At 47.2% G+C, this 16,023-nt stretch overlaps 1 protein-coding gene across 1 annotated transcript; it reads left to right on the top strand.

The window, feature by feature from the left end:
• The first annotated feature begins 6,345 nt into the window (after nt 1-6,345).
• Nucleotides 6,346-15,607, top strand: ANKK1 (ankyrin repeat and kinase domain containing 1). Its single transcript, XM_074936533.1, is given in 7 exon segments — nt 6,346-6,521; nt 11,743-12,037; nt 12,531-12,682; nt 13,686-13,735; nt 13,879-13,935; nt 14,374-15,152; nt 15,155-15,607. Coding segments are annotated over 7 exon segments (1,935 nt in total). The 3' UTR covers nt 15,581-15,607.
• Nucleotides 15,608-16,023: the final 416 nt, after the last annotated feature.

The following is a 16,023-nucleotide window of genomic DNA, read 5'->3' on the forward strand; positions in this document are numbered from 1 at the left end:
GCAGCTCCCAGAGACTTCAATGGGATATGTGGGTGCTCAGCCATTCTGAAAATCAGACCATGCCTGGGTTGCATTGTAACTCACCATTTGTAAGATTGCATGAGAAATGTTGGTCTGTATTATATTGTGTATTGTATTGACTGATGAGTATTTTATAATGGTAAAAGGAGAGACCATGTTTTAAGGCAATATGCTCCCAAAAGGCATAATTTCTACTTTAATTCTGACTGTTGCTTGTCTGATTTCTCAGCCTTCATGTTCCATTAATGCTAGATTTGGCATGAAGAATCAGGAGTTTGCTAGTTTCCTGATCCAAAATCAAAAAAAAATTTCAGGTAAAGGGATCTTTTCAAAAAATAATTTAAAAATAAAAAAATATAAATAGGCCTTTGGGTAGATCCTGATTCACGCTGATCTGCGTTAGCTCCTGGAGCGGCACTGACCACCTCCGTATCCAGGTACGCAACAGAGCTAAACACCAAGGACCTGACTCACCTGCAGTCATTTATAACACTGAAAAGTGAGTACAAAATGCTCCCCCATGAGAACAATAGTGTTTTACACCCTTTTGTCACAGATGTAAATTGCAGGGCAACAGAGAATCAGGTCCCCATGCTTGGTTTTTCAATCTACGCTTGTGTGCAGACAACAGCTCTGAAATAAGTAAAGTCTCCTAGGACAGGGCTTCTCAACCTTTTCCTGAGGGCCCCCCTGACCCGACCTGTCCCACAACATCTGGTTCTCTGCATACAAAAGCCAGGGCCAGCGTTAAGGGAGCGCAAGCAGGGCAATTGCCCAGAGCCCCAAACCACCGGGGGCACAGAGAAGCTAAGTTTCTCAGGATTCTGCTTCAGCGCCAGGTGGCAGGGCTTGGGGCTCCGGGCTTCAGTACCATGCTGTGGGGCTTTGGCTTTCTGCCCTGGGCCCCAGTGAGTCTAACGCTGGTCCTGTTTGGCGGCCCCCCTGAAACCTGCTCACGGCCCCCCTGAAACCAACCACTGTCCTGGGAAATGATGACTTGTGCTGAGGCAGAAAAAAACTGTATTGAAAGAATCAGTCCCACCTCTGTGAGCCCAGCTCCTGCTCATCTCAAATGACAGGGACCCTCTTACTTTGTCATTGCCTCACTCCCTTTGTTATCAATCAGCATGTCCCAGTTGGTGCAGCCTTTTTTGGATGGGGTTATTGGCTACTCCCTGGCCTAAACTGATATAAAGTAACCCAATACTCTGCCCATAGGGAGCAAAACTGTGCAAAGCCCATTGCTGAAAGGGAGCGCAGCAGCATCTCCTGGGACAGCTGCTACCTGTCTGAGCAAATTGTCAGTACTTCGAAGTCTAGGGGGCTGAATCAGAAGCTGCTCTGCAAAATGCAGGAGAAATTCCCTGTCTTCTTTCTCATTGTTGCTGGGCTGCTTGGTCTGTCTGGTGAGTGATTCTTTTTGCTCCTGATTCAAGACCTGTCTTCCCTCCCTTTCATGTAGTAAAGTTAACAAAAGGAAAAGCTGACTTGATAATATGCCCCGAGTTCCTTGTGTGTGGCAGAATTAGGAAGGAAGGAGCCACTCAGCCCTATTTGTTCATCACTCCTTGAAGGATTAACGTTTAAAATAAAATGGGGAAGGGCTAGAGGCAGGGAAGGGCTAGAGGCCCCAGGGGAGATCAGGGCCCCATTGTGTTAGCTGCTGTACATACACAGAGTAAGAGAGAGTCTGCCCTGAAGCGCTTGCAGGTTAAATAAAGAAGTGGTAGGAGGGGGAACAGAGAAATGAAGTGGCTTGCTGAAAATCACACAGCAGAACCAGGAATAGGTGAGTCTCCAATTAGTGTCCTTGCTGCGTCTTTTGACATCTGCTCCATAACGAGTGGCCTTTTTGGTCCCTTATCACAATGCAGAGGAGCTTTCTGCAGTTTCATTGGGAGCGGAATGTCCAACCACATATGAAACAATTGTAAAATCAAAGACAAGTTCCTAGTGCTGTTCTAGCTGAAACAGAATAGAAGAGCTGTTGTCACTCTCATATACTGGGGTAAGGGTCTTTGCTTTTTAACACTTATAATCCACCTAGGAGAATATCCTGCAAACGCAATTACATTTCACTTTACTCACACAAGCAGTCTCTCTGATGTCGCTACGACTGCTTGCGTGAGCAGAGCTAAGCACGGGTGTGTTCAAAGGATCTTCCACCTATGTTGTTTAGTCTTTTCCTCATCTCTCTTTTACCCCCATGCTAATAATTTGTAACACACACACACACACACACACACCTATGAAATGTTTAAGTCCCTGATTCAGCAAAGCACTCAAGCAGCTGCTTAACTTGAAGCATGTGCTTAGCTCCCATTGAAGTAGACTGACAATGAAGCATGTGCTTCAGAACCTTACTGAATTGGAGCCTGAACGGTGACCGATGTTTTGTTTCCATATTACAAAATTATCATTCAAAATGATATTTTATATATTCAGGTTTCAGAGTAACAGCCATGTTAGTCTGTATTTGCAAAAAGAAAAGGAGTACTTGTGGCACCTTAGAGATTAACCAATTTATTTGAGCATAAGCTTTCGTGAGCTACAGCTCACTTCATCGGATGTATCCGATGAAGTGAGCTGTAGCTCACGAAAGCTTATGCTCAAATAAATTGGTTAGTCTCTAAGGTGCCACAAGTACTCCTTTTCTTTTTATATATTCAGTATCTTATATGCCAGTCTTTAGAATATCAAAGTAGATTACATTTTTTAAATCTCCTATATTGCTTTCGATAAACTGCTCCCACTTGACAGCTGTCTTATTCATTCTCCAAGCAGAGATTCTTCCTACCTGTAACTCCTAATCAGAATTGGCTTGACCAAAAATGCCAACCTTGGTCCGTGCTCTGAAGCCGAAATCCTCAGGCTTTAGCATTCAGAGGTTTGATTTAAAATGCTGCGGCCTGATTTCTGTTTTGCCTTTTGTCAAATGCGCTAATTCACCATGAGCCGAAACACCTTTTAGTGTCATCCACCCGGAGTTTGCAAACAGGCGCTGAAAGGCAAATACTCACTCTGTTTGCCTTCCAGCACTGTTTAACATGCTTGTCACTGTCTGGGAAGACATGCTTGGGAATGGCAATGCCCAGGAATGCGAAGGAAAAAAAGAGAACATATGTTCATAAAAACAATGGCCCTTTACACCACACCATAAAGGTGAGGAAGTGTCTGGTTTTGATCTGAAGAGGATGGGTCAGATAAACCAGGAGGCTCTGCCTTCTTTGTGCTGCTACAGCAATACAATGCATCTTTAAACCCGGTTTAATTCACCATTTCACCCAGAGTTACAGCTGTTTTGTGTCAGGGGAGTGAGGCAAACCAGCCAGAGTGCATTGGTGAATACAGCCCTGTCATAAATATAAAGGGAAGGCTAACCACCTTTAAATCCCTCCTGGCCAGAGGAAAAAACCCTTTCACCTGTAAAGGGTTCAGAAGCTAAAGATAACCTTGCTGGCACCTGACCAAAATGACCAATGAGGAGACAAGATACTTTCAGAGCTGGAGGGGGGGAAAACAAAGGGTTCTCTCTGTCTGTGTGTTGCTTTTGCCGGGACCAGAGCAGGAATGCAGGTCAGAACTCCTGTAAAGGGCTAATAAGCAATCTAGTTAGATATGCGTTAGATTCTGTTTTGTTTAAATGGCTGATAAAATAAGTTGTGCTGAATGGAATGTATATTACTGTTTTTGTGTCTTTTTGTAACTTAAGGTTTTGCTTAGAGGGATTCTCTATGTTTTGAATCTAATTACCCTGTAAGGTATTTACCATCCTGATTTTACGGAGGTGATTCTTTTACTTTTTCTTCAATTAAAATTCTTCTTTTAAGAACCTTATTGGTTTTTTCATTGTTCTTAAGGTCCAAGGGTTTGGGTCTGTGTTCTTCATAATGCAAATTGGTGAGGATTTTTATCAAGCCTTCCCCTGGAAAGGGGGTGTGGGGTTTGGGAGGATTTTGGGGGGAAAGACGTTTCCAAGCGGGCTCTTTCCCGGTTATATATTTGTTAGACGCTTGGTGGTGGCAGCAATAAAGTCCAGGGGCAAAAGGTAAAATAGTTTGTACCTTGGGGAAGTTTTAACCTAAGCTTGTAAAAATAAGCTTAGGGGGTTTTTCATGCAGGTCCCCACATCTGTACCCTAGAGTTCAGAGTGGGGAAGGAACCTTGACAAGCCCTAATGCAGAACTTGTCATTCATGAGGAGTTATCAGGAGAGTTTTAATCAATATTAATAATTATCTTTTTTAGATACATGTTGTGGCTGTGGCACTAGTACTAAGATCATCTGTTTAGTCTTATAATCTAGGACCTTCCTGGCTGAAAGCATTCGGACCAGGCAGTGAGCCTCTTAAAGACTGTGTCTTATGGTATGTCTACACCACAACTGAAAACCAGGGCTGGCCAGTGTCAGCTAACTCGGGCTGTAAAATTGCAATGTGGATATTCAGTCTCTGCCTGTAGTCTCTAAGGCAGCGGTACTCCACACAGTCAATCTGGCTATAGGGAAACCCTATTTATAGTGAAAGAATGACAACCCCAGATTTCCGTTCTGAGTCTCATGAAACCTGACCTTCCAAAGCCTATTGAAGTCAAGGGGAATCTTTCTCAGGAGGAAGTGAGTCAACAGGGTGAAAGATTCAGCTTGGGGGAGCTCCGATGGGGATCCAACCAGATGGAGAGCTGCCAAGGAAACCCAGCAACAATCTGTGGCATGCCATGAAACCACACTTGTTCTTTTGAGAAGCAGAAAACATGTGCAGTCTCATTGTGCAAGAGGCAAGGATTCCATTGCCAGGGGCGTTGGCCTCAGAAATGTAAACACACCTGAGAACCTCAACCAGAGTCAGGAGACAAAGACGGAGAAGCTGCCTGCTTCTGCCAGGTAGCAGTGAAAGTCACGTATCATGCAACACACACCTGTGTCTGCTTTGGCAGGTACGTGTCTATCCAGGCATCTGAAGTATAGTCTCAGCAATCCAGATGCATTTGTGATGGATGGGATATGTGAGAGCATGCTGCAAAGATCTACTCCCCATTTAAGGCAGCAGGCTCTCTCCAGGCGGAGATGGAACAAAAAGCCCTTCACCCAATTTATAAATGGCTGATTACAAATGATAGGCTTGATCCTCATTGATACTGGGGTCTATGCCTTCTTTAAGGCCCCTCTATGCTGCCAGAGCTTAGTGCCAGTGAAAATCAGGCCCTATGTGATTATAAATGGGCATTACTTCATTCTCCATTGAAAGGTAGCCATGTTTGAAGCATGGTAGCTGCTTAGAAGCACAAGACAGCATAGTTTATGCAGGAAGAGATGCAGCAGGGCACCCTAGCCTATTGAAACAATATTTAGATTGGCAAAATGTAGATAATTTGTTCGGAACACCAGAGTTCACACAGTTTCTGGTTAACCCCCCCCCCCCCCCCCCGACCAGTTCTCAGGACTCTTCTCTCATTTCCTCAAATGCCCCTTGCTTCTCAGGCACTTAAATATCAGGTTAATCCCTTAGGTAACAGCCCTTTCTTTTCTCTCTCTCTGTACTTCTTTTAACACTTTCTCAGGTTCATGCTCCAGCATTCCCTGTGGGCCTGCACTGAGCCATTCTCATTTGTCTTCTCCTTTGTCACCTGGAGTATTTTTCATATTCCCTTACTTACAGCCCCTACCCCTGTGTTTCCCCTTTGTCAGGTGGAACACTGCAAATCTGCAGCACTGGAACCTTCTGGATTTAAATAAACCCCCCTTTACCTTTGACCTGCAAACCTCCTGGTGAGGAGTGGAGAGTCCCGGGATGACTCTCTTAGCTGCAAATCCAAGATCCTGTTCAATCCAGCACACGCCTATGTTTATCGACCGTGCAGTTTTGGTGCAAAAGGGTTATCTGCCTGGTTCCTCTTTGCGTTGCAGTTTCCACTGTATCTATCCATATGCACTCAAATACCAGTGGGATGGGCAACCTTATAAAAACCTAAAGACAGAAGCCCAGATCCCCAAAAGTATTTAGGCTTCCATTGAAATCAATAGATGTTTGGAGCCTACCTCTCTTTGAGGATGTGGGCCAGGGGTACTCCTGGCCTCAATGCTATAGCATTTGAGCACTGCTCAGGGTTTGTTGTGACCTCCTAGGATTTGTTAACATGATTCCTTGGCAGACAATTAAAAGTCACATTTAGGACCCAGCTCTTGGCAGTGTATAACGTGGCTCACAAATCTCACATATCTCCCCACCCTCCTCCTCATGCAAATGAGTAGCAGGAAGCATTCTCCCTGGGTTCCAGACGAGCAGGAGGCAGCCGGCAGGGCTGCTTTCTTCCTCGTGGCTTCGAAATGGACTGGTGCTTGGGCAGCTTAACCGTTTTTAATAAGGAGGATTTTGAAGGGGAGTGGGTCAGGGTGGCGAGCGGAGGCTTTGGGCAGGTGTACCAAGTGACGCGCAAGCGGTGGAGGATGGTCTATGCTGTGAAATGCTCCCAGTGTCTGCTGCCGGATTCCAGCTCAGACAGGTAACTCCCCAGTCCCTCAGAACTCAGTCTGAGGTGTCAATCAACCTGCCATACGGCCCCAGCTGCCTTGAGTTGGTAACAAAGCTCTAAGGAAAAGGGCTCTCAGAGCTTCTCCATCTGCCCCTGTGGAGCGGAATCATTTCCTTGGCAGCAGAAGGGATTAGGAAACTTAACTGTTAGATGAAATCCTATCTGCTTTCTCTCCTTTGTGTGCATATGTGCATGCACAAAATGAACATAGCTCTATATTTAATACAAAGAAAACTGGCCCAAACATTGAAACCTGGAGGCCAAAATCTATGTAGGTGCCTCCATAACACTCTCTGGCCATGCCTCAAGTGATTTCCCCATGTGCAGAGCACCTTCCACTCCTCCTGACATCAGTGGGCTTTGTGGGAGCTGAGAACGTTTTCAAATATTGGGCTGCTTCTGTTTAAATATCCAATTATGGATTTAGATGCCTAACGTTCAGTCCCTGGGTTTGCAGATTTTTAGCCAGTGCTTAGAGAGGGTAAAGGTGGATGGAACAAAGAACAAGGGCAGCACAGACAAGTATAAATTCCAGGTGTCTTTGCTAGGCCCAGAGAGCTCCTAGTTACAATGCTCTGTGCTCATGTACTAGCCCTGCCTTCCACACTCCCGGTGTTCCTTGCTGTGCGCATCTGCCTTCCCAGTAACTCCTTGTCAAGACTCACACTTGCAGAGACTTTAATTCAGCTCCCTGCATGGACCCATGGAGGAGGAACCATGTCATTAACCCTCAGCATTGGGATAGACCCAGAGCAAAGACAGGTAATTCCAAGCCAGTGCTGAGAGTGTGTCTGTAACTCATGGAGTCCTGATAAAAAAATACCAAAGTTGCTGACCCTCACCAGTTATAAGCTCTATGTTGGTAGGACTCTGTGAGGTTAAATCTCTCTCGCACATGCGTACATATTATATAAACCTCCCTTTTTCTATGTTGCTAATGATGTCTCAGATCATTTAATCTGAACATTAGCTGTCTCTCTTTGAGTTTGCATTGCTTATGCTCTTTGTTTGTTTGTATTTCACTCCACTTGGGAAATGAAGTCAGAAGAGTCTGTTTTACTTTTGTTTAGAGGCATTCCCAGTAACTTTTATTTAATGGTTTTCATAAACTAGCACAGCTCTGTAGATAAACCACAGAGGAGTCCTTACATGCAAACAAAAAGATAGTTACATTTTGAGGAGCAGGGGAGAAGTAATAAAGAAAAATCATTACAATTTTTCCACTGTGACTAGGGTTTGAAAAATACTTGAATACCTAAGTTTGGATTAAGAGGAGGAGTACTTGTGGCACCTTAGAGACTAAGGTGCCACAAGTACTCCTTTTCTTTTTGCGAATACAGACTAACACGCCTGTTACTTTGAAACCTAAGTTTGGATTAACTACCTATCAATGTGCCCCTTTAGTATACACTGCACAGATCTCTCTGGGATTTAAGTTACTCTGTTTTTGAACTAAGCCACCTTTGCACCCTCCATATTCTCGGGTTATGCAAGGGAGTCTTCCTAGCCCTCAGTTTAACTCAGAGCAACCTTGGGGCTGCTCTAATTTATGCTCTGCTTCCATGGCCCCTGGGATACAGAGACTAGCCACAGTGTCTCTGGCCATGCCCCAGAACTGCCCCCAACTGCAGGGGCTGAACGTAGGACTGCTATAGAGCTTTTATGCAGTTTCTACATCAGCTGGGTATTGTCAGAGGGCAGATTGCACCTATTTTCAGGATCCTTTTTTATGCTGCCAGAGAGGCAGAAAAAGACCTTTGTGTAAGTAAGATGGAGGCCCTCTGTCTGCTTGCACATTCCCTCTGTTTGAAGTGTTATAGAGGAATAAATCATGTTCACATAACACAAGAACCAGGGGCCACCCAATGAAATTAATTAGCAGCAGGTTTAAAACAAACATAAAGCAGTACTTCTTCCCACAACGCACAGCCAGCCTGTGGAACTTGTTGCTAGGGGATTTTGTGAAGGCCAAAAATATAACTGGGTTCCAAAAAGAACAAGATAAGTTCCTGGAGGCTAGGTCCATCAATGGCTACTAGCCAAGATGGTCAGGGATGCAACCCCATGCTCTGGGTGTCCTGCACTTAGGACGGAAGAATCCCATGCACCGCTACAGACTAGGGACCAAATGGCTAGGCAGCAGTTCTGCAGAAAAGGACCTAGGGGTTACAGTGGACGAGAAGCTGGATATGAGTCAACAGTGTGCCCTTGTTGCCAAGAAGGCCAATGGCATTTTGGGATGTATAAGTAGGGGCATTGCCAGCAGATCGAGGGACGTGATCGTTCCCCTCTATTCGACATTGGTGAGGCCTCATCTGGAGTACTGTGTCCAGTTTTGGGCCCCACACTGCAAGAAAGATGTGGAAAAATTGGAAAACGTCCAGCGGAGGGCAACAAAAATGATTAGGGGACTGGAACACATGACTTATGAGGAGAGGCTGAGGGAACTGGGATTGTTTAGTCTACGGAAGAGAAGAATGAGGTGGGATTTGATAGCTGCTTTCAACTACCTGAAAGGGGGTTCCAAAGAGGATGGATCTAGACTGTTCTCAGTGGTAGCAGATGACAGGACAAGGAGTAATGGTCTCAAGTTGCAGTGGGGGAGGTTTAGGTTGGATATTAGGAAAAACTATTTCACTAGGAGGGTGGTGAAGCAGTGGAATGGGTTACCTAGGGAGGTGGTGGAATCTTCTTCCTTAGAAGTTTTTAAGGTCAGGCTTGACAAAGCCCTGGCTGGGATGATTTAGTTGGGGATTGGTCCTGCTTGGAGCAGGGGGTTGGACTAGATGACCTCCTGAGGTCCCTTCCACCCCTGATATTCTATGATTCTAAACCTCTGGCTGCTAGAAGCTGGGACTGGATGACAGGGGATGGATCACTCGATAATTACCCTATTCTGTTCATTCCCTCTCACACACCTGGCATCGGCCACTGTCGGAAGACAGGATATGGGGCTAGATGGACCGTTGTATTCCATACAGGCCCCAAGATGAGGAAGAGAAAAGGTTCCAAACCATTCAAAGAATTAGCTAGAAGAAACCCTGTTGTAAAGAGACAGAGTAGCAGGTTTCAAGAGAGCCTTTAAAAGTCACCTGAGTACCTGGCCAGGAGCCATGAGGTTGCGATTGCTGACAGATCAGTAATGAATGGAGGCATTTGGTAGTGACTCCTATCCGCTCACACTCTGTCTCAGCGTGACCTCTCTGCACCAGTCACTCAAACTGGAGGTGTCATCTGTCAGTGAGCTTACTAACTTCAGCTAGACTCACCTGTCAGGAGGAAAGGGGGGCTGAGGTAGGGGGAAGATGGGAGACATGGCCACATGTGGGTGGCAACAAATAGAACAGGCGCCAGCCTCCCTGTGCACTGACCTGGCGAGTGGAACGGGCGGTGCCTGAGGACTGACTGCCAGCCTGTTCTACTCACCCAGGAGACTCTGGAGTCCAGAGCACCGATTGGGGTGGGGAGTGCTATGGGGACATGAAACAGGAAAGAGTCTCAGATTTGGATTGGAGGCCTTTCCAGAGCAGGGGCTTGGTGCTGTGGAGGGGAGAAGCTTGAGAACCCTGCACTGGGAGCATTTTAGGGTGGTGGTGGTTGGTTGTTATTACCGTAGCCTCTAGGGCCCAGGCACAGACCAGGATCCCGCTGTGCAAACACAGAACAAAAAGATGGTCCCTGCCCCAAAGAGTTGACAATCTAAGTATGAAACAAGAGACAACAGAGGGATACAGACAGACCGGGGCATGCAGCTCAGTTTCTCTCTGCTCCCCTGGCTTGTCTAGCCTCTGCCAGTGCCTCCTCTCTGTTCTGTCTCAGAGTGTCACTGGGGGGGGGAACGAAACCCACCTCCTTTGCATCAGTACAACCTTGCTGTTAGACTGGCCAGCTGATTTCAAATCCCATCCCAAACCACAGCTTAGCCTGTCCATCTCTCTCTCTCTGTAATTCAGGCCTAGACTGAGCCATTGCTCCCAGCCCTGAGTACACTGCACTGCCCCGGGAGGAGCCCAAGGAAGGAACTGTGACTCAGTGAGGTAAAATTCATTCTCTGCTTTCCCTTTGCTCATGGGGGACAGGAATCGGCAGCATCCTTCGCTTCAGGGCGCAGCTTATTCCCGGGCTGCATGAGCCAGGTGGCTCCTGGGATGGGGGCAGAACCCAGGTTCAAAACACCTTTTGCCTCTCTCCGCACCCACCTGCTCTTGGGCTAACACTGGACAACCAAGCTGAGATGCAGGGAAGCCACAAAAGGGGATCTCGGCTGTGGCTTACTTCCCCTGATTTCCCTGAGTACCTACATTCAGCTGTGGCATGATCTGGCCTGTAATACCTGTGACTGGAAGACTTCACTTTGGATAGTGTCTGGAGTACACTGAGGGCCAGACTTCCAAAAGTGGTAAAATGCCCGTGCCAGCTCTCATCTGCATGTGTGTATACCTGTCTGCATGCCACACCAGGGCTTTGGAGTTTGGACGCTATTGTAAACCTGGCCTGAAACATAAAAGACATTGCCCTGAACACAGCTGAGTTTAACTATGTTGTTCATACTAGCAAATCCTTTGTCTAGATTTCTCTTTGCTTTTTGTTGGGTCTGAGAGTACTTGTGCCCATATGCAATTCATTCCCAACCTGCCTGTGTAACTGAATTCTTGACATGAACTGCTCTGCTGCCTTGAACATGCTGGGAACACCCAGACTGGTCAAATGGGTTGGGAGGTGCATAGACTTGAGTGACACAGTGGGTGTGATTTATGAATTTAATCAAGGCATAGCGGCAGCAACACCCAGAGGCTTTGTGAGATAACTGATGGGAAGGTTGTGAACTGGTCTGAGAGCTGGGTCCCCGGTATGGCATTATTCAAAGGCTGGGGGTCAATATGCTTTGACCTATTTCATTTAGATAGTTGGCATGTACAGTTGCCAGCTGGTTATGGAAACCCGTGGCCTTTAAAGCAGAACTTGGCTTAGAACTTGGCCTGCAACAGAGCAACACATTTCCAGATGCCACCTACAGGGTCACGCTAGCCTGGGAGACAGGCTGCTGCTTCGGAGTGTTGTCATTGATCCTGGAGGTGGATGGATGTACAGGGCCAGTCTGCTCGGGGAGTTTGGGTGTGCTCTGGGCTGCAGCCCCATCATGCTGCCTGTGAATCCGCACTGATATCTCTCCGTTCTATGTTCCCTGCAGAACCAGCATGAACTGCCTTGTCGAAGAGGCAGCCAAGATGGAGAAAATAAAACTGCAGCATATCGTCTCCATCTATGGGATTTGCAACAGCCCACTGGGGATAGTGATGGGACACATGGCCCAGGGGTCCTTGGAGACAGTGTTCCCCACCCACAAACTGTCCTGGCAGCTCAAGATCCGCATTATCCATGAGATGGGGTTGGCTATGAATTTCCTGCATAACACGACACCACCTTTACTTCACTTAGACTTAAAACCGGGGAATATCCTTCTAGATGGGAATGTGCACGTTAAGGTAAGGCATTATGTCTGTGTGCATAGGAATGGGTTCTCTCTGTTACCAGTGCTATTTATTACTTGTTTTGCTTAGAGACCCCAAAGAACATCAGAGACTGACACATAACAAGGAAGAGCCCCGGCCCTGGTTTGCTGACAGCTAAAATAGACAAAGTAAAGAGAGGATGGAAGTAATGGATAGAACGTACAAGGTGGGACTGGGAACGGAGACAGAGAGATAAATGACTTTCCCAGGATCAAATGTGGAGTCTGTGGCATAGCTGGGAATTGAATGCAGGTCAGTGCCAATCCAGGGTAAAATCCTGGCCCCCATCAAGCTCAATGGCAAATCTCTCCCTGATTCAACAGGCCTGGGAGTTCATTCCCCACATCTTAATCACAAAACCTTCCCTCTGTCTGTAGCCATCTAGGGTACAGCTGTTTAGAGCAAGCAGGGAGAGGGATGTGTGCTGGGTGATCAAAAGGGAGGCTATAACTGGCCCTGATTTCAGATTTCAGACTTCAGGTTGTCCACTTGGATGGAACAAGTGAGCCGGATGCAGTACATTGAGAGATCAGCCTTGAGGGGCACCCTGAGCTACATCCCGCCCGAAATGTTTCTCCAGAGCACCAGGCCTCCAGGAACCGAATACAATGAGTATAGGTAAGGGCTGTGCACGGAGTGACTGGATGGGAGGCAGCAGCAGCTGGGGATATCTGTTCGGGGTCAGCCAGAGTTGCCATCTCACTCCTGCATGACGTGAGAGTGATTGTGTATCGCCTAATTTTGTTTACATTCTGGCTCTCTTCCTTGCATAATGTACTTGGTGGGGAACATGCCAAGAGCGACATGTGCTGCTTACCCCTCATCAAGGTGAGTTTATCTGTGGAGAGTCATCTGGCTCCGACCAGCTGCATTTCTGTACAGTTCTGACCTGGCACGACTTGTATGCTGCATTGTCTCCGGTTCCATCACACCCTGTTAGGTCAGCAAGAGCGGTTGGAGGAGAGGAATAATATTAAGCCACAATGCAGGCAGCATGGGATCTCTTGCTCAACAGGCATTGCTTAGAGTTATGCTGGTGCTGAAGCAATTGAGGTTCTGTTCGGGCTTTGCATTTTGGTATCAGCTTAGCTTTGGTCAGTATGGGGTGCCATAGTGGATAAGGGCCAATGACTTCGGTTCCCCTTGTTCCTTACATCCCAAACTAGATATAGGGGGACCCTTTACCCACCCCTGAAATGCACCAGCTGTTTAGCAGACACACTGCGGAACAAGAGGTGAAGAATCATCCCAGGGTCAAATGAATGCTGGGACTTTGGCGTCGACAAGCATAGGGAACTGGGTCAAAACAATGGGGCTCAGAGCCTGATTCTTGCAGCGGCTGTCATGTGGAGCAATCCATTACAGTGAGAAACCTCAGTTCTGGCATTGGCGCAGCCTGGCAGTGCTGGGCTGTCCGAGGTTTCTGTGATGGTTTGAGAAATCCTCCCCTTTGGAGGCATGGGGGCTGGTTCCCTTGTGATAAGATTCATCTGAATAGCCTCTTCCCTAATCTGTCCATTCCCGGGGAAGATGAGAGTATCCCACCAAGCAGTGAGATTAATTTTTATTTAAGAAAAGGATGCCACATGGACGGCTGCTGGTGATCTTTCATTGCCTGCAGCTTTGGGATTGTCATTTGGGAGGTTCTTATGCAGAAGAAGCCATATTCAGGTAACAATAAAACCCCCCCAATATTATGCATAAATGATGGCACAAAATCCTAGCACGCTAAATAGGAAGAACATGAAACACACAAATGGTAAATTGCAAATAACAAACTGTCCATAATGTTCTTCTCCTATTATCTCTCCTTCCTGAAAACAAGAACCAAAGACAAGGATCCATCCTCTCCCAAGACACAAGTAGTAGTGGTGAGTAGGGGCACTGTTGCTCATAAACCTTAGATGAGAATCAAGTGGGCAAGAGAACAGAACAGCCCTGTTTCCCACCTTTCCCCTATGATAGTCTCCATACAAAAAAGCAATCCATGGCTTTCGGACTGGGTGATTTTTAATTTCAGGTTAAGGAAAAGTGCAAACCAAAAAAAGAACAAATATAAAGTCCTTGTGAGAGAGATGCCAAGTGTTTCCTTTGTTCTTACCCATACAGCCCTGTCCCATAGCAGATTGGCAGGCAGGTGCATTTCCTTTGGTTTTAGACCCTGCAGATCCACATGCTTGGGTGTTTTGTTTTGAGCTGTGGGCATCCAGAATTCCCCAGTGCTATGCACACCGTAGTTTGTGAGCCCTCAAGCTGTTACATCACTCAGTTGCTTTCTCTTTCTCACACTCCATTTCCTCTGTCCTTAGAGACCGATTTCCCACATTCCCCCACCAGCGAGGTCGAGGGCCTGGAGAGCTTCATAATGTCCAAGGAAGTCCGCAGGGCCCAGGAAAATGGCCTCACCCTGCTTCACCTCGTGGTGGTTCAAGGAAATGTGGAGAAGGTGAAGTTTCTGTTGAGTCGGGAGGCCAACGTGGACAGCCAGCTGGACTGTGGCTACACCCCACTCATCGTGGCTGTCCAGAAGAGGTCACCAGAGATCTGCTCAGCTCTAATAGAGCACGGCGCAGATGTCAACGTGGCTGACAAAGACGGCTGGTCCCCTCTTCACTTCGCGGCTCAGAACAGGGATGACAGGATTGCGCTCCTCTTGCTGGACCACCAGGCGTGGGCAGACTCCCAAGAACGTGAAGGCTGGACTCCACTCCACTTGGCATCTCAGAACAACTTCGAGAACGTGGCTCGGGTGCTGCTTTCCCGCCAGGCTGACCCCAACTGCCAGGAGAATGATGGGAGAACTGCCCTCCACATGGCAGCTTGCTTCGGGCACATCAGCCTTGTGAAACTCCTGGCCAGCTAAGGAGCTGACCTGGAGAGGAAGCAGAAGAACCACCGGACCCCGCTGCACTTTGCCGTGGAGAGGGGTAAGTTCAGGGTGGTCCAATACCTGCTGAAGAGTGGGGCATCTGTCAATGGCCTGGATGAGAATCACTACAGTGTCTTGCACATGGCCGCGGTGAAGGGGAAATACCTGATATGCGAGAAATTGATCAAATACGGGGCCAATGTGGACTTGAGGACGGACTAAAGGGTGGATCCCCCCTACACCTGGCTTGTTTTAAGGGCTGCATCAAAATCGTCTGTCTGCTAAGAGACAACCACGCTAAACTGAATGTCAAAGGAGGCATGGATTGGACACCTCTTCATGTGGCCACCCACTACAGCAAAGAGTCTGTGGTCTGTGAGCTCCTGAGAAGTAGGGTGGACCCCAACATCATTGAGAAATCAGAGTTGACCCCTCTCCACCTCGCAGTCCAGCAGGGTGCCTTCCTGAGCACCATCAACCTTCTGGAGCACAAAGCAGACATCAATGTTAAGAACAAGGTGGGCTGGATGCCCCTCCAGCTGGCCATTAGGAATCAGAAGCAAAACATTGCTACCTTGCTGCAAGGCAAGGACTTGCCAGTAAATAACATGGGGAGCAGGGTGACATGGAATGGTGAAAAAGCTTAAAACTGTGAGCTCCAATTCACCCCTGACATGGTCAACAGGTGGGATGGATTTGTAGAGTCACCAACTCTTGCAATTTTATGTTGAGTCTCGCAGTATTAGATGTTGTTTCTTCAATCACTAGCTCTTGGAGTCAGGCGATTGTAGGAAAATCTCAACTTTCATTTTTTTAAAAGTAAATACATTTCTAGTTCACGTGTTTGCTGAGAAAAGCTGGAGGACGTGAATCCTAAAGTCTCCAGCGCCCGAGGGCAAACACAAAGAACCCAACACTGGTTATTCTTGGGGTCTGACTCATGTTTTTGAAGGCTTGGGGGTGGGAGTGCTGGATTTGACCCATGTGTATGCGCTTGCATGCTAGTAATTTCATCTGGGAGATGGAAGTGGATGCAAAAGCTACACACCTCTGTTTGTATGGACCCTGCTGGAGTTACATCTGGTGACAA

Source organism: Natator depressus, chromosome 22, assembly GCF_965152275.1.
Source record: "Natator depressus isolate rNatDep1 chromosome 22, rNatDep2.hap1, whole genome shotgun sequence".
Taxonomy (NCBI): domain Eukaryota; kingdom Metazoa; phylum Chordata; order Testudines; family Cheloniidae; genus Natator; species Natator depressus.